This window comes from Panicum virgatum, chromosome 3K (genome assembly GCF_016808335.1).
Source record: "Panicum virgatum strain AP13 chromosome 3K, P.virgatum_v5, whole genome shotgun sequence".
Taxonomy (NCBI): domain Eukaryota; kingdom Viridiplantae; phylum Streptophyta; class Magnoliopsida; order Poales; family Poaceae; genus Panicum; species Panicum virgatum.
In genome coordinates this window covers 62781968-62809908 of record NC_053138.1, presented here as the reverse complement: position 1 = coordinate 62809908, position 27941 = coordinate 62781968, and the positions used below count along the sequence as shown (strand labels likewise).

The 27941-nt window shown below is 46.3% G+C and overlaps 2 protein-coding genes across 2 annotated transcripts; one reads left to right on the top strand and one right to left on the bottom strand.

Moving 5' to 3' along the window:
* Nucleotides 1–23: 23 nt before the first annotated feature.
* On the bottom strand, nucleotides 24–27779 carry LOC120701154. Its single transcript, XM_039985297.1, has 6 exons — nucleotides 27297–27779; nucleotides 3946–4820; nucleotides 3623–3851; nucleotides 3259–3368; nucleotides 2948–3090; nucleotides 24–235 (listed from the first exon to the last, which is right to left on the bottom strand). Exons 2-5 carry the CDS (start codon nucleotides 4328–4330, stop codon nucleotides 2984–2986), a joined length of 831 nt encoding a protein of 276 aa, XP_039841231.1. The 5' UTR covers nucleotides 4331–4820; nucleotides 27297–27779; the 3' UTR covers nucleotides 24–235; nucleotides 2948–2983.
* Nucleotides 25983–26333, top strand: LOC120701153 (putative cyclin-dependent kinase F-2). The gene has a single exon (XM_039985296.1). The coding sequence runs from the start codon at nucleotides 25983–25985 to the stop codon at nucleotides 26331–26333; it is 351 nt and encodes a 116-aa protein (XP_039841230.1).
* Nucleotides 27780–27941: the final 162 nt, after the last annotated feature.

The following is a 27941-nucleotide window of genomic DNA, read 5'->3' as shown; positions in this document are numbered from 1 at the left end:
CATACAAGCAGGTTGAAATACGATGAACATAACATGAGCAGAAGAGCCTTCTGCTCGGGTAATCAAATTCGCCTTTGCAACTGAGTTTCAGTATACATTAATACAACAAAAGATTTTAACCAGACTAGCTACATTGCAACACACAAAAAGAACATCACAACACATAATAGTAACAGGCTATCAATTGTACAGATATGAAGCATCTTGTTTCCACCAGGTTTCCGTGCCTGGAGTCATCCTGTCACACCCTGAAATTTTTGGATTTCAGGATGTGATTAAAATTAAAAATAAATAAACAATTTTCTCATAGTTTTAAAATTTTGCAACATTTTCTTTTGTTCGCAGGGAATTTAGAGGAAATAAATAAAGCTTGTTTGAATTTCTAAAAAATAAAATGAAGTTGTTTGTGTGTTGTTTTCAAGCCTCCTTGCTTTGTTTTAATGTTTGAAGTTCAATTTGAATTCAAATCATTGTGTTTGAATTTGAATTAAATTTGTTTGTTTGGTTTTGAGAAAAAAAAGAGAAAAACGTTTTCAGCCCAGCCGGCCCAGCCCACCTCCTTTTCTCTTTCTTCTCCCGCGGCCCAAACTCCCCCTCCCGCCAGCCCACTTTTCTCTCTCAGCCCAGATCAGCGCCCCCTCTCTCTCCCGGCCGACAGGCGGGCCCCGCCCGTCGGGCCCGTCCCTTTCCTTCCGCCCGAGCGGCACTCCAGCTCAGGGAGTCCCGGCCGCGCACGCCCCACCGTTCCTTGCCTTGGCGCGCACTCCAAGGATCCCCGGCCGCCCCTATTTATAGCTTCGCCCGTGTTCTTTGCCTTCCTTCGCAAACCACCGCCGCCTTTTCCGCTCCAAACCCTAGCGCCGCCATTAGAGCTTTGGAGCTCGGAGCCGCCGCGAATCGCCGCTCCTCCGCCTCCCCTCAACGCCCGAGCGTCCCTGGAGTTCCTCCGCAGGGTGAGAAACGTCGCGCCCCTTTTCTTTTCCTCTCTTCCGCTCTCCCTTGCGCGAGTTTCCTCGCCGGCGCCGCCCCTCCGCCTTACGCCACCGCAAGCCTGCTCTGCTCGCCCTACCTCGCGCAAGCTCCGCCTTCGAGTCCGTCGTGCCACGCGCTCGCTTCCCAACCTAGCCGCGCTCGAAATCGAGCCCCGGACGGCCGATTCCGATCTGCTCCGGTGACCCGCCGCCGCGTCCCTCACCGCCGGCGACCGTGCGCCGCCACCGGCTCCGCCCGGACCCTCCGAACCGTCCCGCTCGCCTAAGTCGCGCGCTCCGAGCCGCCAGCCGTCCAAGCCGAGCCGCCGACCCAGCTGAGCCCAGTCCGAGCCGCTCTGACCTACTCCACACCGTCAGATCTAGATCCAACGGTGCAGATTAGATCTTACCCGAGTCAATCAAGCCAGGTACCGGTCAACTAAGGAACTTTTTGCAAAAGAGACCCTCGGTTTCATGCAAATCAACCCGCGGTCCATGCTAGGTGAAAATAATTTACAAACCAGTCCTTTCTTTTATGGTTTAACCCCTCTGTTTTTCCAAAATAGAACCCGCAGTCCTGCTTAGGTGTTTTTACGTGCTAGCCCTTGAAGTCTATGCTAATTAGGTTTTAGCCCCTGGTTTCTTCAGATCTAGCCCCTGGAAGTTCAAAACTCTCACAAACAAGTCCCTGGTGCCTTGTTTTAGCCATATCTTCCACGTTTTAACTCCGTTTTCATCGATTCTCGCGCTCACGTGATCCTTGCAACGTGTGCGATAGTTTTATGACCTTGTTATCCTCTATGAGCACACTTTGTTGTGTCTTACAAATCTTTCCCGCTAGTCTTCAACTCTATAGTTAATCGCGACTAGATCCCTAAAGCACCGTTAACCCATAGAATCGCCGTTTTAGCTCCGTTTTCCGTGTTTCTTGCGCCTTCGTAACCGTAGCAGTGAGCTCTATCCTTTAGTGCGTTCTTTTAAAGCCTTTCTTTTGTTATGGTGTAATATTCTTAGTTGTATCTTATTGTTTGCTTTGTATGTTTGCCCGATGATTGCTCCGAGTAGAAGGATCGCCGTTCGAAGATTGAAGATCAAGAGTTCCAAGTGAGCAAAAGCTGAAAAGAAGTAAGAGTAGCTTTTTGTTGGAGAAAGGCAAGTGACCCTAACCATCTTTCTATCTATGCTTTATTTACAAGATGATATAATTTAATTGGAACATGGAGAACCACCCAAGAAAACCGTACAACCACAATACTATATGGCTCTAGTCTTGGCTAAGTAATTAGATGAACTATATGTTGTGTTGGGGTTGTTTCACTTGGTGGTTATGAGTTTGTGTTGTGGAGCGGGTGAAGGAAGCTGCGTCTTCTGAGGGACCGCACGGCAGGGACCAACACATACATATATGGATTCTTTGTAAAGGCCTCGTAGCGTCCCTATGCAATCACACATCGAAAGTGTGGTATTGTGCCTGATCAGCACATATGCGTGGTTGGGTTCAAAGTTCTTCGGAACTTTTACGCGAATTGTGGTGAAAGTGTACAACATTTGCAGAGTTAAAACTAACCGGTTAGCCGTGCTCACGGTCAAGAGCGGCTTGGACCCTCACATGATTAATAAACTTAAAGATGGATATAAATCATTTTCTGGTTATTTCTTGTGGCCTTGCTGAGTACCAACCATAAGTGTACTCACCCTTGCTTACTGCTGCTCAGAAGGAGAAGGTTTATGAAATTTTCTGAAGATGATGCTGAGTTTTAGGCGTACGCAACCCCCAGTCGATTGCCTGTGAAGTTTGGAGTCTTCGTTTCCAGGATAAGCTGTATAATTCTGATAGTCTTTTAATTATTTTAGTTTCTCTTTTTCGTGATACTGTTACTGATTATTCACTTATGATGTCTCTATGTGTATGAAACTTGATCCTGGCATACATATAGTTATGCATTCGGTTTTGTCCTTAAAACCGGGTGTGACACACCCCCCTTCCGCTTCCCACAGAACTCTGAAATTGCCTACTGATTCATCTTGCGGACGGTGTAACAGGTAGACCCATCAACTGTCTCCATAGTTAATTGATTCATCCGCAGCAGCATTAGCAGGCAGGCTCTTCCTTTGCGCCCTACAAGGACGAAAAGCAGAAGAAAACACAACAAATGTTAGCTACCACAGCAGAAATTCATCAAGAACATCTTTCAATGAAACAGCAACCTGACTAAAAACCCTGTTCAGAGTGCTACAACATTTGACATTTTCAAATCTACAGGCTAAGAGAAGAAACTGCACATACCAAGCCCTATTGCTCCAGTATCATCTTGATTCAACGCATTGTTGCTGCCAAAGTATGAATTTAATTTGCATATTCCCTCCTGCAATTCCTGATGCAACAAAACAGCACAACTTTAAGGCAGACGACACGGTGATAACATAGCTATTACCATGGTTCATGAATCACGACACCGCAAGTCCGTTTTGGATCAAGAAGACAAAGAAAGAAAAAGTAATAATTTGAGGAAATAGAAAGTGAAGATGTTACAGAATATTTGTCTTCAGTTGATTTCCTTAGAGAGTAAAGTTACTAATTCAATAACCACATACTGTAATTTTGTGACCATCCATATCCAGCATGCATAAAGTTATATGGGCAGAACTACAAGCATCCAAGTAGGTAAGAAATACCGGGGGGCTCGTAGCCGAAGGAGGCGAGGCGGGACTCGATGGCGTCGGCGTGGCGCGCGTAGACGTCGAGCGCCTCGCCGCAGTGGCCCAGGAGCTCCTCTAAGGAGACGGCGCCGAAGACCATGGACTCGAGGTGCTGCAGGTCCGCGCCCGCCGCCCCCTCCAGCCGGTGCAGCTTCTGCAGGAACGCGGTCGTCGCCGACTCTGCGGGACCCGACGCGGTGAGAAGGAGCGGTGCGGGGGGAGAGAGAGAGAGGGGCGGAGAAGGGAGGGGCGCGCGTGCCGAGGTGGTTATTACCGAGGTGGATGGGGCGGCGGGAGACGGCGTCGGCGAGCTCGCGGGACGAGGAGTCGGCGTGGTCGAGCACCGTGGAGAGGGAGGCGCACAGGGACGAGATGCATCGCTCCATCTCCCCTCCCATCGCGGCGGCGGCGGCGGCGGTGGGGAGGAGGATTTGGGGGGATTTCCTTTCTTTTTCGAAACTTAAGCCAGGATGGCGCGGACGGGTGGGCCCTTCTGAGGTATTGGCTCTCTGAGTCGGATGTGCTATCGGGCTTTTGGGCAGGCCTAGATAGGGAGGACTGAGGAGGCTTGTGATCATTTTATATGGGCCGACTATGTAGGCCCAGTGGCCGAACGTTTGAAATCTCTCTCCCTCCTTTTTTTTTGGAAGTTTGCACATACTTATGGGTGATCATGAACAAATAAATTAGTAATTACACTCTAAGTTTCCAAACTTGTCCCGCAGTTCCATCTAGATCCATGAACTCTCAAATCGTCTATTTAGGTCCCCAAACTGTACAAAGAGGTCCATTGCAGGTTCCACATGTGCCATGCAAACGTTTGATGCTGATGTGGCATGCCACCTTGGTGCAAATATAAAAATAACCCTTCCAATTTCTATCGTCTTCTACTTTTCAGTCCACTCCTCCCCTCCCCTTTCTCTCCTCACTGCCTGGTCGACGCCGCCCCTGCACCTACTACGCAGGCCTCGGCACCGCCGCTCTCACTGCCGCTTCTTGCTGGTCTTGGGCAAGCACGCCATAGTGGGGCACATGAAGACAAATAGGGCGCATTGGTGGCACTGCAGCTCTTCCTCGGGGGGGCCTCTCTTCCTCTGGCCTGTGCAGCTCCTTGAGGAACACCAGGGGAACCTCAACCTGAAAGTGCATCTAGGCCCCCAATGAATTTTGGTTATTTGAATGACAACATGATTAAAGGACTAACATTGTTGTCTGAGATATCATGAGCAGAAATTTATTTATAAAATATTTATATTGTTGGCTCATGTATTATGGATTCAAATAAAGAGGAAATATTGATGAATGTCAAGCAAAGTGTGAAGATAAACAAGAAACGAGTGTTCATGCAATAGCAACAAATGATTTCTATTCATGGCTTGGCACATTTGATATATGATTTTTTGAAAGTATGATTGCAAAGCAAAACAAGCAAGTGGTTGATCCCGTGGTTCAATGCTAGATTTATAAGTAAGGATCATCAAGAAATCAATGTTGAAGCAAAATATTGCAAGGCTTCATGGAATACAATGACATATGCTTATGAGCTACACATTGATCTTATCATTGGAAGCTTGCAATTCATGGAATATGTTTATCAATCAAGAACAAGCAATCAAATAATGAAAAGTGGAATTCATTATATTGTTGATGTGCAAAGCTTAACTAAATAAGGTGAAAGTAAGTGGTAAAGAAACCAACCAAGATGACTAGTATGAGTGACTAAGCAAGCTTTGGTGAAGCGACGGCTTACCATGTGCAAATTGCTAGAGTGAAGTGGTTAATATATGTGGGATTTTTGAAGTATCATATCTAAACCTTGTTAGAAAAAGCAATGCAATGCATCAAATACTTTTTGGTGTGACTTAAGGTTCCAAGGACAGATTTGTAAAGGTGATGGGAAATCTAAGTCACTAGCTCAAGTATGGATTTGCTCAAGAGAAGATCATGCAATGTTGAAGTCCCAAGGTTGACAAAGTTAAAGTATGGCAAGATTGAAGTGTTTTAAAGCTCAAGTGATTGAATTGTAATCTAATTTAATCTTGAGTATATGTATGTTGTACTATCAAAAGGGATACAACATTGATTGTCTGACAATATCACAATAATCAAAAGTGCTCATAGGTTACCCAGTGAGAAAACCTTGAGAGAAACTCTGTTACTAACTGTGAGAAACTTTGTTGATCAAGTCTTGACTTGGTGGACCAAGTTAGCCTAGTTTGGGTCCTCTCTGGCTCAGACCGATTTGATCGGTCCGGGGGACCAGTCTGACCGGTCAGAGCACTAACGGCTAGTTTTTGAGATAGACCAGTCTGACTGGTCTGACCGATCTATACTGACAGTTCAAACGGCTAGTTTTTAAGTGTGGGGTATTTATACCCATCATTCCCCTCTTTCGTGGGATGTTGGTTCCCTGGCATCTTTTAGCTTTTTAGAGCCATTTCTTTGACCAGCGAGCTCTCCCCAACACTATTTGTGAGTTGTGCTAAATAGATTTCATATCTTTTAGTTGGTTGAGAGATTAACCGTGTGTGAGCTGTGTGAGCATTGTGAGAGCTCTATTTTGAGTAGCAGTGAGCAATCCCATAGCTTGAGCACTCTTGGTTACGTCAAAGCTTTTAATTTGTATTTGTTACTTTTGGAGATTTGCCTCCAAGATGGTTAGGCGTCACCGGCTAGCTCCCGACAGTATAGTGAGCAACAGCAAGTCTGTCGTCTAGGAGGTTTGTCTCTTGGTGGAAAGGATCAACTCTAGTGGAAACGAGGAGTGGTTCACGGCTTCACGCCCAACGAGTTTCTCAACGGAGACGTAGGATTCACAGAGATAAATCTGAACTTCGGGAAACAAATCTTCGTGTCTCCTTTGCGGTTTGCCTCACTACTTGTGCTCTAGCTTCATATTTGTACTTTCACTTCGATTTACTTGGTTGTGTTGTTTCTGTGTGTGCAGGGACTTGAAATATACTTAACATTACCTTTAGAGGCACTACACCAAGTTGTTTTTGTACTAGAGCTCGAGGAGGAAAAGTAACTCTAATTTGTGTAGGTTTTGCAGTAGACTGGTCTGACTGGACACCCCAACCGATCTGACCGGTTGGTGAGTTTTCAGCCAATTCTAATTGTTAGACTGGTCTGCCTGACCGGTCAGTGTGCTGATAGTGGTTTAAGTTTTGTAAATTGCAGAATTTGTTGAAACGTCTATTCACCCCCTCTAGGTGACATCCGAGGTCTTTTCACAGCCTCCATGTCTTCCTCGTACTCGTCATCCTCATTGGCGTTGAGGTCAAGGTCGCCTTCCTCTGCCGCCGCCTCCACGCCACAGTCGCTACCGAGGCCTCCGCCAAGACATGTCGCAACCTGGGGCTCCGTGTCGCGGTGGTGCTGGACCAAGCCACCACGGGGGACCTCCTCAGCGTCGTGCTCGAGGGTGCCGCAGAGCGGGTTAGGAACACCAACACAGTGCGGCACGTTACCTGCCGCCGCTCCGCCCGTCAGGGCCCGCCTTGGCGCGCTGGGTGCGGTGCTACTCTGTCTCAGTCTTGGACCAGCCACCGGCAGTGGGGCAGGGCGGGCCCGTGGCCAGCAAGTTGTAACACCCCAGTGTTAATCCTATGTTTTAATCGCTAATCATAGCATAATCATTATTATTAGTTTTAAGCTGATTGTTTAGCTACATTCCATGTTAGGTGATCCTTAATCCCTTTTTTTTTGCCAAATCTAAAGATCAAATCAATTTTTGTCCAACATCAAAGTTTTAGAACTTTTTCTTCCTCTACACTTTTTGTTTTGGCCAAAATTGGAGTTGCATTGTAAAATTTTGAGTTTCCACTAGTCAAAATTGAGTCAAACCATTTCAAACTCATCCCTTGTTTCGCCTGCTCCCCTGAGACACCGTACCGACGCCCATGCCAGCGACCAGCACAGCGCCGACGACTCCAGCGCTGACGATCCTCGCCCGCCGCATGACCAAGTCCTTATCTCTTCTAGCGCCCTATCCTCTTTTTCCTCCTCCCCTCATCCAGCTCGGGTCAAGTGGAGTTGAGGAAGCCACCGCCGGCGCCGTGCCGGCCATCTCTCGCCGCCCCGCTTCGATTCGGTGTGCCCCAAGCCTCCTCGCCTCAGCCCGCACCCACGCCTCTCCTCCACGAGCCTAACCAAGCCTTTCCACGGTCGAATCGACACCTTCACTGCCGGCTGCCATTGTTGCCCCACCGGATTGCCACCCCCACACGTCGAGCTCGATCTCCTGGCCCTGCTCCATTTGATTCGAGTGCACGGTGAGCTCAGCCACGTCGCTCTCTTCCTCCCCAACCCTTTTTCCTTTCACTCCTGACGCTCCCACAGTCGGAACGTTGCCGCGCCGCCGCAGCTACCATGCCGCCACCGCCACCGCCACCGCCACCGCCAGGGGCGAATCCAGACTCAAAACCTAGGGGGGCTCTTCTTCCTCCTCTTCTCTTCTCTTCTTCTTCCTCCCCCTTTCTTCTTCATTTCTTCTTCACAAAATAGTTGGGGGGTATAAGGGGGGGTATCCATTGCTTGTGACGGGGTAGGGGGGCTTGATCCCCCTGCACCCTCTAGCTTCACCCCTAGCCACCGCCTGACCTCCCTGGCCGCGGGCAAGGCTCGCCACCTCACTGGCAGGCTGCGCGCCGGCGGGAATGCCGCCTCCACTGCGCCTGGCTGAGTCGAGTTGGCCATGGTGCTGGCAAGCTTGGGGGCTGGTTGGGCCTCCCACTGACCTGTGGGGCTCGGATGTCAGCCCTGTTTAGGGTTTAGGGTTTTTCTTAATATAGTTAATTCGGCTGAGATCTTGTAAAATGCATAACAAATCACAAAAAATGCTAAAAACGCAAACTCAATTTTGTTAGTTTAGTTAGATCCAGATCTTCAGAGTAAAAATTTTCCATGCTTGTGAAGTGTCAGTTTGCCCCTATTAGCATTTACTTTGTGCTTAAGCTTTTTATATAATAGCTGCAGTTCTAGAAGTCTAAAACTCATGAAATTTATGCATTAGCTTACTCTTCACATGTGTAGTTCACTGTAAATTTTTCATGTGCAGAATCTATGTACATGTTTGTAAGGCTTTAATTGTTCAGTTTGTCTTGCTAAGGCCAAAATAAATATTTCTTGTTACCAATAAATGTTGATAAATTGTTGTTGCATGTTTAATCAATATCTCAGCATGATGGTAAAATTTTGTTGCTGGATCATATATTTCTGCAAATTAAGTTTTTGCATTTGTTTAGTTCCTAGCTATAGTTTTCCTTTTTATGTTGCTGCCAAGAAATACTTTTCTGCATATGTTATTTCAGCAACTTCTTTTGGTTCATGTGTAAACTTTGTCAAACCAGTTAGTATCAGAATGCTGGTGGTTTTTATGAACTCGCTTATGTTGGCTTGTTAGCTAAATGAAGGTCCTAGTGCGCTCTCTTGTTTTGCATGTGCTTAGCTTTCCTAAAAAAAGTTTAGTAGTGCTTTTTAAAAGAAACACTTCAGGCTAAACCAAATTTGGAAACTGAACTCACCCATCAGCACCAAGCTGTTTCCTTTATATTTTGGTTTGCTTTGTTTACTCCTTAAATGATTGTCCAGTCCTATCTTTCTTTTTAATCACATTGCATTGCATCACAAGCACTCATGCATCATTTCATTGCACCGCTATGTCCTCTAACGCTTGCATGGCATCATTCCATTTGTGTAGACGCTGAAAACAAAGCAGTCTACGAGCTGGTTGCTGAGCCAGTCTAGGAGCCGCAAGCAGGAGAGCAGCAAGAAGAAACAGTTGAGCAAGCTCCGGAAGAAGTCGCTAACCCCGCTGACCTGCATGGCAAGCCCCCGGAGTATAACCCTTAATTTCAGTATTCAATATTTATTATATAATTATTGTGCATTTATGTTTCTAGGAGTTGATTGGAACCGTAGATGCATGATCCCTAGGTTCCCTCAGTTACTCTACTAGTGTGTAGGTTGTTAGTACTGCCATGCTTATTAATTAGGATTCGGTAGAAGTCAAGTGATGTCATGTCATATCACTCATGAGATATATGGCCTTGTTACTTGGCAAAGTTCCTTGAGAATGAATCAATGAGGAAAGGAAAATGGAGACCAGGCGGAGATGAGTTTGGTTAAGGGTATGAAATGGATGGAAAGTAAGCCTCCACCTGTGTCGATTGAGGACCTTACCATTGTTGGCATTGTTGATCGAGGATTGAACAGTACTAACCATATGCCGGAAAGTAGGAGGTAGTCGAAACCAGAAAGCTAATTACCTGATTTGCAACGATACTTTAAATCGCGACTTGCTACTCTGGGAGTGGAATGATGACGGTTGTTGTAGTCATCCTCGGGTTCACTGGGTGTTCGCCGTGTGGGGCTCCTCACCTGGGTTTTGGCAGGCGTGGTTCAGACGTTGGGAACAGTTGACGCAAGTGGCCCGATAAGGCTTGCATGTGTCATGTGAGTTAGGTCCACCTTGTAAAGTTAAATCGGATTAATTTGCCGTGACTCGCGGATATAAGAGTCTTGGTCACTGTGTCACATCGTAGTAAAGAATTGAAATGAGAATGGAATGAAGTTGTTTGATTGTGATAATCTTATAGGTTAATCTGATCTACCATGTGTGCTCTAGAGATTTAAGCAAATCTAGTTGGTAAGGGTTATACTAAACCTGAGCTAAAATATTGAAAGTAAGGACTCACTATTAGTAGTAGTTTTTCCAGCAAAACAAACCCAGCAGCCAAAAACTTTGCATGTTTAGGAGTCAGCTAAGTATATACCATAGTCGGGTAAGTCTTGCGAGTATTAGTATACTCAGGATTGTGGTTGTAACCCTTATGAGTAGGTTGTGTTTCCGCTGACTTTGAGGAGGTCTGTGCTTCGTGGACTCGTCATCCTCTTCCTCCTGGTTGGACCGTCGAGTGGGTCCCGTCTTCTCCATGAAGTTCGGACAGGTTGACAGCATATCGGTGGGCAAGATGCGAAGCTCACCTTGTATCGTCGTCCATTTAGCTATCATATTTTAAACTTGAACTCTGTTTTAAATTTCACTGCGTTTGAACTCTATCATTTGTATTTCAAGCTGATCTGTTAAACTCTATGTTGTAAATTAATTTGAGAATTCCGGTATGCTTGTATCATCTGTGCTCGTCTTCGTGCGAGCCTCCCAGTGTATGTATCGATCCTTGATTACAGTAGTTTAATCGGAATTTACCGGACAGACTGCCAGTTTACATGATTTTAAGTGTGTGGTAACTTAATTAATTATTAAGATGATAGTTAGCATACTTAAGCCGATTTAATTTGAGCGGTTGTACTACATTCCAGGGCTGCGCACCAACGGGCTGCGACAAGCACACCTCGACGGCGTCCTGGCAAGTGCGGCGGTGGTCCGTCCCCGGCAGCGCGGCGAGACGGTGAGTGTGCTCCCCCCCCGCCCCGCCCCCCCTTGTTCGTTGCGCGCCCAGTAATCTACGGTACGAGTAGATACTTATGTTACCGCAGGGGCTGGTGAGCCGAACCCTGGTGCCGGAGGCGCGACAAGGACCGACTGCGAGTAGCAGAAGACCGGTGGCAGCAGGGTCGCGGCAGGAGGCCCCATGTACAGCGCGGGCGGCGGCGGGGCGACGTGCCCCTTCCTGACGTCCGCTGCCGCCGCCCCAGCAGAGGAGGAGAATCTGCAGACGCTGGCGAGACGGTGAGTGTGCCCCCCCTGCTGTTCGTTGCGCCCCAGCAATCTATGGTATGAGTACATACTTATGTTAAATGAGATAGGTTATGAGACATACCGATAGTATATAGGCCTACCTGTTGTAGACTAGGAAGGTATGTTCTGTACCGAATGTTGACATCTAAACCAAAAGTTGCCGATAACCCTAAACTCTAAACCGTATTTGGAGCAGCGAGCCAAATCAGATGGCTTTGTGTTTGGAATCACAAAGCCAAATCAGATGACTCTGTGTTTGGAAAGAGCGAGCCAAATCATATGGCTCAATGTTTAGAAACAGCGATCCAAATCAAATGGCTGCTTGTTTGGAATCACAAAGCCAAATCAGATGGCTCGGTGTTTGTCAACATTGAACTATCCATGTGGCCAAGAACCCTCACAGCCCAGGCACAATGACGCAATTAGCAGGGGGGCAATGGAGGAGGCGGCGGCTGCTCTCGGGCAGTGGACGCCGCTGTGCCTGCGGAGGCGGAAGCGGGGCGCATTTCCCTTCTCGGGGAGTTGCCAAGCTAGTCGGTAAGCACCGGCGAGCTGCCGTCGGCTATAGAGAATTGGGGATTTTTGGGGCAGCGGACACAGGACGGGCTTCAAGCCTTGAAGACTCTTCGAGACTTCGACAGTAAGCCAGTCTGTCTTGAGGTCTGCTTTACCTTTTTCCATATTACTACAGATGCCCACTTTTCTTTCGGCAAACAAATTTATATGAACTGAATCCCCGTTTTTTTTTGCTACCTCATTTAAAATTGGTGTTTGCAACATCAATGCATGTTGAAAAAAAGCTAAAAGGAGGGGGCTAATTTTTAGGCCCCGGATCCATACAGGGCCAAAAACCAGGAGCTCATTGGGGGCCGAATAAGCGCTTCTTCCGATTCGGCAGTCAAATTAGTATTCATTTTGTGACTCGACGTGAGACTTTCTCTCTCCACGCGCGCTCAATCTTCACGCCATCATTAGTCTTGGAACTTGGAAGGCTCGTGCTCCTCATATCTCTTTAGATTAGCATGACCAACAAAAAAAACCCCAACGGTGAACTTCAACGGTGAACTGATCCCCGATGTCACCTACATGACCAACACAAATTGAAGTGCTTACATATAATGAAAAAAATTGGATGGCATGCAGTTACATATAAAGCAAAAATTTAAGTGATTACAAATACAACCTATCAGGAATAGTAAGTCGATAGAAATATACTATGAGTGAACAATATACAAATGCAACCTTTGCAATAAGTTCATTTTATCTTTCAGTAGAAAATTCGGTCAGTGGAACAAGACGGGAAGACTATAAAGCTTCAAAATAGTCAGACTGTTGAGCTATATTTTTTCTTTACTCAACATGCGTGCATGTTTTGCTGGCTTTGAGATGTGATGCTGTTGCAGCAATGAGGATATTTGCAATGGATAGGTAATAGGTTCACATGTTGCCTGACATTTGCAAGGGGTCACAAAATAATGATGGTGTGATTGAATTTAAAAAACGAGATTACATGTTGCCTGACATTTGCAAGGGGTCAAAAAACTAATTGGTGGAAGTGCCGCTGTGGATCATAAAGCAGCAAAAAAAAGACATAAATCAACAAAAAGGACATAAAACTAATTGGTGGAAGTGCCGCTGACATTTACACAGGTCTCGTCCGCCTGACCTTGGCGAGGACGCCCACGCCTTGCGCCGGCGCCGACGATGTGGATCATAAAGTAGCAAAAAAAAAGGCATCGCTAAACTAAATCCGTAGCCAGACTAGCAGGATGCATGCATGCCTTCGTCGATGACATAAGCAATAGAGTATACCAGCCATATACGATAATTAGGGATGGAGGAACTTACTGTACACCGGCGCATGATGCCCTTTGCCGCGCAATTGCGCCACCATGCTCACTCAGACTGCCCACCTCGCCTTCTCGCCAGCCTGATCGCTGGATGGCAGCCGAGCGCCGCGCCGTGCCGTGCCTGGCGAACGGCAGCGAGCGGTCGTGCCCTCGGAGACGGACGGAGTCGCGTGCGGGCACGGGAACAATCGCGAGCGGTAGAAGAAGCAGCGGCGGCAGCAAGCGAACGTGATCTCTGGGAACGTGATCGGTAGATTAGATTGATTTTTGGTGGAGGGATGTTTCTATCGAGAAAGAAAGTTGCGGGGGGTTTTTGAGTAAAGATTAGACCACATGGACCCGTTACGGACTGATTAGAGACACATTAGGAGTTTGTGGACCGGGATGACACACCGAAAAAAGTTTAAAGACTGGTTGCGCATTTTACTCTACTAAGGCGGTGGCGCGCAACACGCGATCCAATCGTAGGAAAGGGCAACAGTTGCCAACCTAACCTTTTCGTCCCATGCGTATTGAGCTCGCACAATGATGTTAAGCTGGCAAAAGTAATGCTTTTTGCTGCTGACACTATACTTCCTCTTCAGGTGAAATGGATTTGACTTTTCTTTAATAAAAAACTTTAAATTCCATTTAAAAAATAGAAACGTACTGACTTCCATGTTATGAAATCGGGCGGGCTCGTTTCAAACTTTCGTTATGAAATCTAGAATCCTAAGTTATGAAATCATACAATTCATATTTCAAACATAGAATCCTTTTTTCAAAACCTATAATCCTTGAAAAACGTAGCATGCTTGAAAAAACCTATAATCCATGTGAAATCATAGAATCCTAAGTTAAAACATAGAATCCAGCTGTAACATCATAGAATTCATATTTCAAACATAGAATCCTTTTTAAAAACCTAGAATCCTTGAAAACCGTAGAATGCATGAAAAAAACTAGAATCCATAAATTAAACAATCCAAAGTGGGCAGGTGTTTGATTACTTCGCCAAGGATCTAGTAGAGGCGTTTCCGGCAATCAGGAGCACCACAGTGGCAAGGCATCTTCACAATTTCTCCGTCAGGCCCAACAACAATGTCCAAGCGATAACCATAGTCATAGGATAGCTCCTGAAAAGCACATGGAAGTCAGTACTTTTCTATTTTTTAAATAGAATTTAAAGTTTTTTATTAAATAAAAGTCAAATCCATTTCACCTGAAGAGGAAGTATAGTGTCAGCAGCAAAAAGTGGTACTTTTGCCAGCTTAACATTATTGTGCGAGCTCAATAGGCATGGGACGAAAAGGTTAGGTTGGCAACTGTGGTTTATGAACTGATGAGGATATGACACCATCAAATACGACCATTGATTATATGGTGAGCTCGTTTTAATATTTGCACAGTAACTTTTGGTACAATTCACTTGGTTCCACATGTACATGTCTTTATTTGATTGAAGGTCAAATTGTGTTTCAAAGTGTAAGCTCATCAAAATCCAACATTCGGTCCGTCGGCAGCCCAATGATGCTTCATTGGGAAGGCCATAACTCATCCATCCAGAGTGCGATTGAGGTCGATGAGGACTTCATAGAAAGCTTGTTTGAAAATCTTTTAAATAGATCTGGTCATACCTCAATATCACGTTGGCAAGACCTTTGAATCATCAAGACAATATATCGTTGTTTTTTGCCGGAAGCGATGTTGTCGTCATGGGCTTGATATTCACTCTTGGGACCCTGGCCCAAGTTGGAGCATGGCCCAAGAACATGGAGAACACCTTAGAAATGACCCAAGAAGTCCTCCACCTTGGCCACCACCTTAGGATGTCAGCAAGGGCATCCAAGCCAAGTTGGAAACCCAATCAATTCGGCTTTAAGTCCGTCTCGGAGTCCAGGAGTAGCCCGCACCAAAAATGGCGCCCAGGTCGCATACGGAGTCCGTTTTGGACGTTCTTTATATGGATGGAAAGATAATTTCAAGGAACTTCAAATGACACCATTTTCCCCAAATTCATTAGGAGTCAATGGGAATCGTCGAAACAATGTGACATCCAGAATCTGCCAGGGCGCTGTGCCGCCGTTTTTTGGGTTGTTGTCCCTTGTACCGTGTCGGGCCAAGTGGCCCAAGTTGTGGACGCCCCCTTGGCCACCACCAACAACCCTAGGACGTCCCTTATAGGGTATAAACTGAGTAGCCGCTGCCTAGGATGATTGGGTTTTGCTTGATTATTCTGTCAAGAACAGTTTCGCCGCCATATCGGTTTGTGAGACCCCAACTCGTGAGATTAAACATTTATCTGCAGAGTCACTTCAATTGAACTGCGTTCTTTCGAGTTCTTGCTTGTGTTCTTCATTGCGCTTGCAGGAATTAGCCTTAGTGGCAAGGTCAACCGGGTAGTGGCAAGGTCAACCAAAGGAGTTGTGGTGCTAAGATTGCTAGGTTCGTGTGACAACCCAGCTTATTAAAATGCTAATTAAGAATTAATCCTCCGAAGATGCATTTTGAAGTGGGTTTAATTTGAACACCTACACGTGTTTATACGTGTGTTTATACCCAGCTTATTAAAACGCTAATTAAGAATTAATTCAGGAACCATTCCTAATATTTAAACCACTGAGAGAACACACCCAAACTGTTAATGGTAATTCAGCATGGGTTAGACCTAAAACGAGCAAGGAAGTTATAAACAAAAATTAGGATTAAAACATATCAAATTAATTTGACCCTAAGTCAGAACACGTGAATAACATTTTAACCGTTGCGAGTATGCTTATGAAATTGCATAGGCATCTCACCAACATCATGATGAACCAAAGTCTAGTTGAGCTCAAGAGGAGAAAATAAAATTTTGCACATGAAATGATAAGTTGTTTCAACTCAAGTTTTATAACATATATTGATTTTGAAAAATTCTTAATTAGGCCTAAAAGGTAAAATTCAAACCGTTGCTTAAATAAACTTTTGCCTAAAACCAAAGTTGTAAAATTTTATATGACAAACAACTTCCATGTTCAAAGTTTTTCAAGTTGCCATGCAAAATTTGGAGAAAATTTTGAAATACAAACTGTGTAGGGAATTCTTGGTTACCTTAAGTTTCAAATTTTAACTTTCAAGCGGAGCTTCAAATGGAAATGTGCCTGAAATGAAAGTTATAGGATTTTGAATTTTGAACAACTTTCGTTTTCAAACTTTTTCGAGCTTCCATTGAAAAATTGGAGAAAAATCAAAGTCAACTCTCTCTCCCCCCCTTTCCTCCTCTCTGCGCGCGCGGCAGAGCACTCGAGCGCCGCCCTCGCTGCGCCGCTGCACCGCCCGCGCTCGCTGCCCTGCTGCCGCCCTGCTGCTGCGCTTGCTGATCTCGCCGATGCCCCGCTCCAACCGAGCACGCCGCGCCCCGACGCCCGCAACGCGACGCGCGCTCACCGCTGCTGCCTGACCGTCTCGCTGCGACGCCGCCCGGCCACGCCACCGCGTGCTGCTGCCTCGCTGCGCCGCGCTCGCCCTTACCGTGCGCCTCACCCCTGCAGTGCCCCGGCCCTTCCCAACCCTCCCTCCCCTCTCCCTGACCGCTATAAAGGCCAAGCCGAGCCTCACACGCGTGCCCAGAGCTACCCACCTCGTCGGCGCCCACCATTGCCACCGCCAGCCAAGGCTCGCCATGGAGCCCTCCCTTTCTCCCCTTCACGACCCCGAACGACCCTTCCACTAGCGTCGCCTCAGCCTGGTGAAGCTTCCCGACCACCCTGCGCTCTCTCCCCGCGCCGGAACGCAAGCCACAGCCGCCCGCCATGGCCGCCGCCCGAGCTCCACCACCAAGCTCCCCTCTGCAGCCCCTCTCCTCCCTCTTTTGGTCACGCATCACGCGTTCCGGCTCCTCCCCTATCCATTCCACCCCAATCCAAGCCCCTGCTCTCCTCCCCACGCCCTAGGATGCTGCCGCGACCACCATTGTCGCCGCCGGCCGTGGCCTCACCGTGGAGGTCCCCCTACAGGCCACCGCCGAGCTAACTCAACCCAACCACGAGCATCTCCTGCATCCTGAGAAGCTCATCGGCCTGCTCCCACCCCCAGACCGCCACCGGAACACCACCTCCGCCGCAAACCTCGCCGCCCCGCCCGCCTACACCGCCGGCGACCCCCAAATCCGGCTTCCCCGACCCCAATAAGCACACCCCTAGGTAGCTCTTGGCCCCCTCCTTCTTTTCCCCACATCTCCCTCGCCGTCGGCGAGCAAGCACGCCGGAAACCCGGCCGCCGCCGGTCCTCTGCTCTGCAAGTCCGGCCAGGGACTTCCCTGCAAGGAAAACAAAACTTCCAGGGGTTAGTTTGCAAAATGTACTTGGACTTCAAACAGCAAACTTTGCAAATTCGTAGAAAATCGTAGAAAAATCGGAAAAATATAAACTCAACTGTTATGAAATCCTTGCACATAGATCTACAACTTTTGTTAAATCCACTTTTGCTTTTGACCAATAGTTTTATCTCTAGATTAAATATTAGTTTTATCCACATTTGTATGTACCTCAAGTTCTATCCATGATATTTAGTTTATTTTTGGATAGTGTGCTATACCCTAGATGAGTAACTTACTGTAAAAATTTGAGGACATTTTGACAAATCTATCTATATGTTTCATTAGATCTTGGTTTATGCCTATGTTAAATAGAATTAAATCCACAGGGTTCTATATTAGTTTTCTTGAGCTGAAATTTTACAGAAGTCTTAACTTAGTTTCTAGATGCTATATAAAAATTTTGGGAACTTTTAGTAATGTATAACTAGTCCTTTTGATTTATTCATGAATGAAATTTGTAAATCAAAAGACCTAGTTTCCTTCATTAGAAAAATCTCATATTTTCACTATAGCTTGGTTTTCAGTACATGAACATTACTGTAAAATTTTAGCCACTGAAACTAAGTAGTTTACTCTGTAGATTTTTTTTAGTTAGATAAATGCCTTGGAGAGGAATCTAAATTCATATACTGGCTGTATAGCTCAATAAATTATGAAAACTTTACCACAAGCTCATCTTAAGGAATCTAACCTACTGGTAAAATTTCATTACCAGAACTTGCATTCTCTACCCTAGAGATTTGTTTTTGTACTCTAGTAGTAATAGATTCATGAGTTTGTCTGATTTATTTGTTACATCAAATGACCTAAAAATTTTACTGCACACTAGTGACCTAGTAAATAATCTCTCATAAAAAAATATCAACACCATTCTATGCTTTTAGCTTTAGGTATAGTTTTCCCTTGTTTTCCATGTATTAATATAATGAAAAACACTTTTTTGCATGTCTCTAAAAGAAAAACAGCAAACCCAGCTCCTTTGTGAGTTAAGTATAAATAAAATACTACTCGATGAATGTTTGCCCAATAAAATATTTATGAAAGTGTTTCATTCTCCAATTCGGGTTTTGTTGGACTACAACTTTATAGTGAAGTAAATAAAAAGTTGTTACGGTCACACAACTCATGCATGTGCATTCCATATAGATACGCCTACTCTCGCCGACGGTACGTACGAGCTGGTGCCGGAGTCCGAGAGTGAGCAGCGTGAAGCCCAAACTAATCTAACTGAAGCCGACGAAGACCCGAACCAAAGTTCGGAAGAGCCCAAGGCTAACTTTGCTTAGCAAGGAAAGCCCCGGAGCATGTCCTATCTATTATAAATTTATGCAACTGCTTATATTCCTATCTACTTGTGCATTTAAGTTTATAGGAATTACTTGGAACCCTAGTTGCATAACCTTAAGTACATATGTTTGAATACTAGCATGTATAGGTCGCTAGATGGCTAGGCTAATGGTTCGGTAGAAGTCGAGTGATTTCCTATCACTCGCGAGAATTATAAGAGTTGAATGTTTCCTACATACTGCAACTATAAGGTTCGCGGGCGGGGTTGTGGTACTTGTGATACCCCGTCTGTTTAGTTAAAATGGTTAAGGTCGCAGTGTGTGGTAGTGGTGGTTAAGAGTTTGAACGCCACATGCCGAGAATATGGTAATCGGTAAGCTTAAGTACTGGATTGAACCGAGGCCGGAACATACTCCCCACCGTCTTGAACTCGTTCACATCTAGCTAATGGCGAGTACAGAGTTGTCGTACTGCTGTACTTGAGGGCGGTGGGCCTGTTCCGTGAAGCGGGAATTGAAGGGAACTGTTGCGTGGGTGACTCTGTTCCCATGCGTGTGTTTAGGTCTGCCTGGCCAGGTTAACAAATTCGATTCGAATCGTCCGCCTCTCACGGATATTGGGACTGCTTAACCCTTTTGCCACATAGAGTAAGAAGTGGAACAATGAGGATGATGAATATGGATGAATGATGAAAAATAATTGTTTTCCACCATGTATGCTATTGGATAGATGCTCACTTAGAATGGTTAATTGAACTAGAATTTTGAAGCTAAAATTTGAAATTAAGGATTCACTCTTAGTTGCTTTTCGGCGAATCAAACCCCTCCAGCCAAAAGCCTTGCATGTCTAGATAGTGGGCTAAGTATACCCATAGTCGGGTAAGCCTTGCTGAGTATTAGCATACTCAGCCTTGCTTGTGGCTCAACTTGGTTTTCAGGTAATACATTTGAAGGTCAGATAGCTAGCTTGACTGGGCCGTGTGCTTTACCTCATGGTTGGTCGGTGGAGTGGGATCCGACTCCGGCCGACGATGACAATGCCGAGTGATGTCATGTACGGGCTTCATCATGACATCTTGTATCGTCGTTTAGAAATCACTTTATTTCCGCTGCAGTTGAACTCTGAACTACTTTCAATTTGAATTTCAAGTAACTTTTTAAGATTTCAAACTCGGTTTGTAATAATTAAGTTAAGACTCGGTAATGTAATATATTTGTGAAATGTTGTACTCTCTGGACTCATCTTCGTGTGAGTTGCATGTAAGCTTTGGGTTTCGAATGCAGCTCAGGTGGTTTTATCGGGACTTTACCCGACTGGACTGTCGGATTACTCCGTTTGAAGTGCGTGTTAGCGGGATTACCTTTATGGTGATGGTTAGCGCACTTGAGCTGGATTAATTCGGGCGGTTCTGCCACAGCTTGTATCAGAGCCGAACAAAGCGCACACCCGAGAGTGCGACTAGATTTCAAAAGTTTATTTAAAACTTAGCCACACAATCGCGTTTGGAAAATACGTTGGTTGGCTAAGGATCGGGTATAGTACGTAAAGCCCTAGGAAAAATTATGGGAGTACTAGGTGGCTATCTAACTTATGGTTTATTTATGACTGACTTCCAGCACATTTCTTTCTGTACTTTAAATTCAGTACTTTACATTATGTAACGATGCACCTACGCTAAGGTAAGACGGTAAGGATCCTCAGTCAGCTGAGGGAGTCTGACCTTCCCATCGGTGATGCGAGCCGAACGCTGCCCTCAAGCAGTGGCTTACTTGAGGTGCTGCCAATATACCAACTATTAGTTGGCTATATTGGGAGTAAAGTATACTCAGTCAGCTGAGGGAGTCTGACCTTCCCGTCGGTGATGCGAACCGAACGCTGCGCTCAAGCAGTGGCCTACTTGAGCTGCTGCCAATATACCGACCATCGGTCGATTATATTGGGAGTAAAAGAGACCGTGAATACGTCGCGTCGGTAGCGTATGAGCACTGTCCATGCAGTGTTGGACGCATGGATGCCGCTTCTATAGTGAGCGGTAATGTATGGGGACGCTTTCATGTGTGCTGGCATGAAAGGTTCAATGAATATGTATCTGTCCTTTTTCTGCAGGTACACTAACCACGATTACCTAAGTTAAAAACGGTTAGAACTCGGCTAAAAATATATATAGGGAGAGACGTAAATTGTGCCATGCCACCGGTGCTAACCCCGTAAGTCCAAAGCTATTTGTCAATTGTTTTCCTTGTGATGACGAATAGGACCTGCATGCATCTTGATCATAAACAAAAAGCCAATGGAAATGGATGTGGATTAGTTGGGAATATTAAGGTTTGCATCTGAGCATGATTCTTTTCTCTCGATCAAGGTCTATCTAGAAATCTGTCTTTTCTGTCGTATCTAGAGAGATGGGACTTATTGGATATATCAAGGACCTTATATGCTGAAGTGCACAAGGAGAAATTTACTCCAAAATTTTTCTACTACCTGTTGTTAAAATTGGAGAATTTTTCGACTAGTATACATAGGGGTACACTAGAAACTTTGACACCCTGTTTTCTGTCAGTTTTGAGCACTTCGGTTGCACGAATTTTTAGGCCATCTGAGAGAAGTATTTTGCAGAAATGTTCAACACAAAACTTGTAGCAAATTTACTCATCTAGCTACTGTTAAAATTTGGTAATTTTTGGCAATTTTTGGCTTACCACAATCAGTTCACTAGCTCTTGTTTGCTGGAATTTCTGGGTGGACAGTCACTGGAAAACCTAAAGATATGACCATCTTAGAGTCTGATATAGCCAAGGGTTGACTAGCAAAGTTGGGCACAACTATCTTAGGCATGTTCGGGTGAAATTTGAGAATTTTTGGTGGAAGAGAGCGGGAGATATGAATTTTCTGGTAAAGACAAGTATTCTGCCCCCAGCGTGTCTGTGATCGTTTGAGTTCGACATCTTTCCACACTTATCCTATTCAGCACGGAATTATGGTGGATCCCAAATTAAAGGAAAAATTTGCACATTGCAGATGGATCCAGGGATACGCGATACCCCTAAAGGCTTAGGAAGTGCTAGTGGTAGTGAACAGCCCACACCGCCACCACCACCGTGCAACCTGGCTGAATTCATAGATGTCCAGACTGTTCTGCTTCGACAGCTTGTCCAGGGACAGGTAGCGATTGGTCAATTCCTGCTGCAACAACACTTTCAACCGGATGGGCACAATGTCCACCAACCTCAGGTTGTAGGCTATCAAGAGCTCAATGAGGAGATAACGGAGACAAAGGATGTTTTCTCCGACTCTCTAATGCCACCATCACGACTTCCGATGAAGCTTAAGGATCACCAACTAACGTGTCGGACTCTCAAGCATGGCCCAAGCGACATAGACTTGGCTGGATGGGAAATTACATGTACAGAATTCGTTCCACATGGTAGACAGCAGACTAGCAACACTATTAATGCCAACACCGTCCTAAGAGCAAGAACTCGCTCGCCTGTCCGGGAAACGATGGACCTTGCCAGGTGCACTACGCCCAAGAAAGGTTCAATAGGTGTGCCTGCCAGTACATCCTTAGTTAACAAACCGCCTGGTGGTTCAAGCAAGATGAAATGTTGCTTCAATTGTGGGAATCCTAACCACTTTGCTCGAGACTGCTCCTAGCCCAGACGGCCAAAACAGGGTCAAGATTCTATACAGAGCAACAAGAATAAGGACATGAGACAGACTATTCTGCAACGAAGGGTCAAAGTCACCACACTTGCCGATCTTCCTGAAGGTACACCAGAAAGGAAGGGTACGTTCTCCTATCCAACCCACCTAGCTCCTAGTTAGTATTTCGAAGATGAGTAAAGGTGCTTCCCTCGGATGAGTTACAGGAAATCTCAGTTGCTCTTCTTGCTCATATAATTCTGTTGAAAACTAAAAATGGTGCATACAAATACAAGAATATCATGTAGGATCATTACATGCATGGTTGTGGCATTGCCATTGCCAAATCACCTGCATTTTTGGGGCTCCGTCTCCATTAACATCATATGCATCTAGGAAGGACTTCTGATTTTCACCAGGCCCTATCTTCCTTCCTAGCCATGCACAGTATTTGGGTTGCTATATTTTCATCTTGTTGTGGTGTTTGTCACTGACATATGGTGCCGCGACGGAACCTAGGGCCTCGTATGCACTACAGCCATACGCTTGTGTCACTAGGTGCGCGCTGGTATCATAGTCCGCGATAGCAACTCTGAGACATACTATTTTTCGCAACCTGCATAATGTGATGACTTGGGTTCTAATTCAGGTCAAAATAAAAATAATAAGGAGTACTTGCATGACTCCCACGGTTGCTAACATGCATTCCAACATGTGCACCATCAGTCATGCATCATGACCGGCACATCATAACCAAGGCCTCACACCATGTACATTATTTCATCAATGCATAGGTTATCGCATCCGTGCATTGCGTCATCGCAAACATTGATCCCATGGGTGCTTTAACTAATTGCAACCACACATCTGCTCCATAAGTTGCCACCTCGTACCAACAGTCTCCTGGCAAGTTGGCATTTCCATAATACATTATTTTTCTCAAAACCAATATCAACTCCATTAAAATAAAAGCAACTTTGAGCAAGAATGTCTTGAGAAAACCTTGCTTATGCCACATAATAAGATCTCGGGTTAAAAATGCCTCAAATAGTAGTAGAATTGATCCTGTTGTTTTCCATGCTACGCATGTGCCAGTGCAACTATTCAATTATGTACATATAAGATCCTCAGGAGTCACCACACCGAAAACGAAGCCACGTGCGCCACTGAAAGTATCTAAACCAAAATTTTCGTGTTTTCCTAATCTCACTCCAAGGTACACGCACGTTCCTCTCTAACTTTACTCACCCGAATCTCGGGACGAGATTCTTTTTAAGGGGGTAGGCTGTGACAACACAACTTATTAAAACGCTAATTAAGAATTAATCCTCCGAAGATGCATTTTGAAGTGGGTTTAATTTGAACACCTACACATGTTTATACACGTGTTAACAAAATTTAAACCTTAATTCAGGAACCATTCGTAACATTTAAACCACTGAGAGAACACACCCAAACTGTTAATGGTAATTCAGCATGGGTTAGACCTAAAACGAGCAAGGAAGTTATAAACAAAAATTAGGATTAAAACATATCAAATTAATTTGACCCTAAGTCAGAACACGTGAATAACTTTTTAACCGTTGCGAGTATGCTTATGAAATTGCATAGGCATCTCACAAACATCATGATGAACCAAAGTCTAGTTGAGCTCAAGAGGAGAAAATAAAATTTTGCACATGAAATGATAAGTTGTTTCAACTCAATTTTTATAACATATATTGATTTTGAAAATTCTTTAATTAGGCCTAAAAGGTAAAATTCAAACCGTTGCTTAAATAAACTTTTGCCTAAAACCAAAGTTGTAAAATTTTATATGACAAACAACTTCCATGTTCACAGTTTTTCAAGTTGCCATGCAAAATTTGGAGAAAATTTTGAAATACAAACTGTGTAGGGAATTCTTGGTTACCTTAAGTTTCAAATTTTAACTTTCAAACAGAGCTTCAAATGGAAATGTGCCTGAAATGAAAGTTGTAGGATTTTGAATTTTGAACAACTTTCGTTTTCAAACTTTTTCGAGCTTCCATTGAAAAATTTGAGAAAAATCAAAGTCAACTCTCTCTCCCTTTCCTCCTCCCTGCGCGCGTGGCAGAGCACTCGAGCGCCGCCCTCGCTGCGCCGCTGCACCGCCCGCGCTCGCTGCCCTGCTGCCGCCCTGCTGCTGCGCTTGCTGAGCTTGCCGACACCCCGCTCCAACCGAGCACGCCGCGCCCCGACGCGCACTCACCGCCGCTGCCTGACCGTCTCGCTGCGACGCCGCCCGGCCACGCCACTGTGTGCTGCTGCCTCGCTGCGCCGCTCTCGCCCTTACCGTGCGCCTCACCCCTGCAGTGCCCCGGCCCTTCCCAACCCTCCCTCCCCTCTCCCAGGCCGCTATAAAGGCCAAGCCGAGCCTCACTTAGAATGGTTAATTGAACTAGAATTTTGAAGCTAAAATTTGAAATTAAGGATTCACTCTTAGTTGCTTTCCGGCGAATCAAACCCCTCCAGCCAAAAGCCTTGCATGTCTAGATAGTGGGCTAAGTATATCCATAGCCGGGTAAGCCTTGCTGAGTATTAGCATACTCAGCTTTGCTTGTGGCTCAACTTGGTTTTCAGGTAATACATTTGAAGGTCAAATAGCTAGCTTGACTGGGCCGTGTACTTTACCTCGTGGTTGGTCGGTGGAGTGGGATCCGACTCCGGCCGACGATGACAATGCCGAGTGATGTCATGTACGGGCTTCATCATGACATCTTGTATCGTCGTTTAGAACTCGCTTTATTTCCGCTGCAGTTGAACTCTGAACTACTTTCAATTTGAATTTCAAGTACCTTTTTAAGATTTCAAACTCGGTTTGTAATAATTAAGTTAAGACTCGGTAATGTAATATATTTGTGAAATATTGTACTCTCTGGACTCACCTTCGTGTGAGTTGTATGTAAGCTTTGGGTTTCGAATGCAGCTCAGGTGGTTTTATCGGGACTTTACCCGACTGGACTGTCGGATTACTCCGTTTGAAGTGCGTGTTAGCCGGGATTACCTTTATAGTGATGGTTAGCGCACTTGAGCCGGATCAATTCGAGCGGTTCTGCCACAGTTCGGGTCTTAGGATCTGAAGCCGGATCGGTGTGTCGTGCTTCGCCTACAACGAGAGTTATCTAGAACCTGATGGAAGATCGGGAACCCACGTCCCCATCACGAACCTTGCGAAATTGTCAATAGAACTAGCATCTATGCAGTACTCTGGCGCAGGTGGTGCCTCTGAATCATCCTCAGGATGGAGGTTGGGTAGGTGTATTTCAGAGCCGGCCCTTTTCTACAGGAACAAAGTATACATAAGCATTCAAGAACTCGTGCCTAGAAAGGATCTGATGACATTTTAACACACCTGAGCCGGCTCCGCGCCGCTGGCGTGGCCGAGCCCGAGCCCGTACCACGTGCCGGAGATCTTCCTCGGCTCCGAGGACTACGACGGCTGGGTCGACACGTGAGCGCTCGGCTGCATCATGGTAGAGCTCATCGCCGGCAACGGCAAGCCTTTGTTGGGCGCCGACCTGGACGCCAAGGTCTTCGAGAAGATGAATTGCACAGTCGGGACACAAGGCATCGTCCAGTGGCCGGGGCTGCAGAGGCTGGCGACACGCGATCTGGCGGCCGAGCTGCGGGACAAGGGCTGCCCCGCGTACACCGGCTGCCTGCGGGAGGTGTTCCCGAAGGAGGTGCTCTCGGAGGCCGACTTCGAGGTTCTCAGCGGCCTGCTCGACGCAAACCCGGAGCGCAGGCTGACCGCCAAGGCCGTGCTCCGGAAACCATGGTTCCGGCGCTTTAGGTTGGCTGGATTCTGCTTCGTGCCGTGACCGGCCAGGGAACAAGATTGCTTGCACAAATCAACACGTCCTTGCGTTTGTAGCGCTTACTAGATATGTATTCACGAGGAGGAGAAAAAATAGCAGCCTCACCTGAAACCATTGGGGACGTTACGAATCATTAACGTGGTGCTGCAAGCAGAAGGGTCGAAACGGGGGCGTGGCTTGGGGTCGCTGCGGCGCACGGTGACCCCGGCTGCCGGACGAAAACGATGCAGCGCGTGTTCGAGGCACTTCCTCCGCGGCGGGACATCGGGCTGGCTTCCGGCGGCGGGTACCGGGAAGGAGGAATGCGATCCCTCGGACGCCCGCAACGCAGGGGTTCCCAGCTCTAGGTAGGGAAAGGAAGTAGGGAGCGGCGGAGACGTGTCGGGCGGGCTCGTTTCAAACTTCCGTTATGAAATCTATAATCCTAAGTTATGAAATCATACAATTCATATTTCAAACATAGAATCCTTTTTTCAAAACCTATAATCCTTGAAAAGCATAGAATGCTTGAAACAACCTATAATCCATGTGAAATCATAGAATCCATGTATGAAATTATAGAATCCTAAGTTAAAACATAGAATGCGCATAGGTGGCCGGGCGGGCGGGCGAGCGAGGGCGGCATGGGGCAGCGGGGTCACACGGAGTAGCAGTGCGGGCCGGAGGATAGGAGCTGCATGGTCTAGTTGTTGGGCTGTGGTCTAGTTGTTGGGCTGTGTGGCCCATTTAGAGAAATGGAATCGGGCTGAATGTTGAATACTATTTAGGGACATTTCTTAGCATGAGGTAGCTCTCCTTCTGGTGTCAATGAACATACAACCATGTCAAATTGTCGTTTCATCGGGTCAATCTATGTTTCTATTAACAGCACTACAGCAGAGCAGAGCACCAACTCCAAGCACAAGCAGATGCGCTAGCAGCCTAGCAAAGGGAAAGAATAGGAGCAGGCATGGCAGAGAGGCGTACCAGAGGAAACAGCCACGAATGGATGGGGTGGGGGGATCGCAAAGCTGCAGAGGTCAGAGGCGTCAATCTGCAGGCGGAGGCTTCAATCGGCGCCGGCGGACGGACTGAGCGCAGGTCGGAGGCTGTGGAGTAGCAGGAGGAGGCTCGAATCGGCGAAGCGGAGGAAACAGGAGGAGACGAGGAGGAGGAGAAAGTGGAGAAGGCACCATGACCTTGCAATACAGCATGACGGGTTATTGCGAGACCTGTCACCGCGTGCTGCAGGCCGGCGAGCCACCCCGACCTCCTTCGGGGTCCTCGCCGCCCTTGCCTCCGCCCGGCAACCATATCAACCGTCGTGCCGTCCGCCACGCGTAGGATAGCGAGGAGGCAAGCGGGACCGGCAAGCTGCCACCGGCCTCAGATGCCGCCTCCATGGGAGCCTGGGGTCGGGTGTGGTGTGGTGTGGTGTGGAAATGAATTAGGTTAGGGTTTTCGGGAGGTGGTGTCAGGTTTTATATGACTTTAATTGGGCCAGGCTGCTTTGGTTATTTGGGCTGAGGTAACTATTGGGCCGTGTACATAAATCCATGGGTTTATGGGTACAGGTTATATGTTCCTAGATCTGGACCCGCAAGCCCGATGGGTCAGACTTTTTATCTATTA

Excerpts from the sequence above, each read along its gene's own strand:
- LOC120701154 (XM_039985297.1), bottom strand. The coding sequence starts at position 4,330 with ATGTGCAAACTTCCAAAAAAAAAGGAGGGAGAGAGATTTCAAACGTTC. Across the intron at positions 3,369-3,622 it reads TCTTACCTACTTGGATGCTT|TTGTGCTGTTTTGTTGCATC; the intron begins GTAGTTCTGCCC and ends TCTGCCTTAAAG. Across the intron at positions 3,091-3,258 it reads TACTGGAGCAATAGGGCTTG|GGCGCAAAGGAAGAGCCTGC; the intron begins GTATGTGCAGTT and ends TCGTCCTTGTAG.
- LOC120701153 (XM_039985296.1), top strand. The coding sequence starts at position 25,983 with ATGGTAGAGCTCATCGCCGGCAACGGCAAGCCTTTGTTGGGCGCCGAC.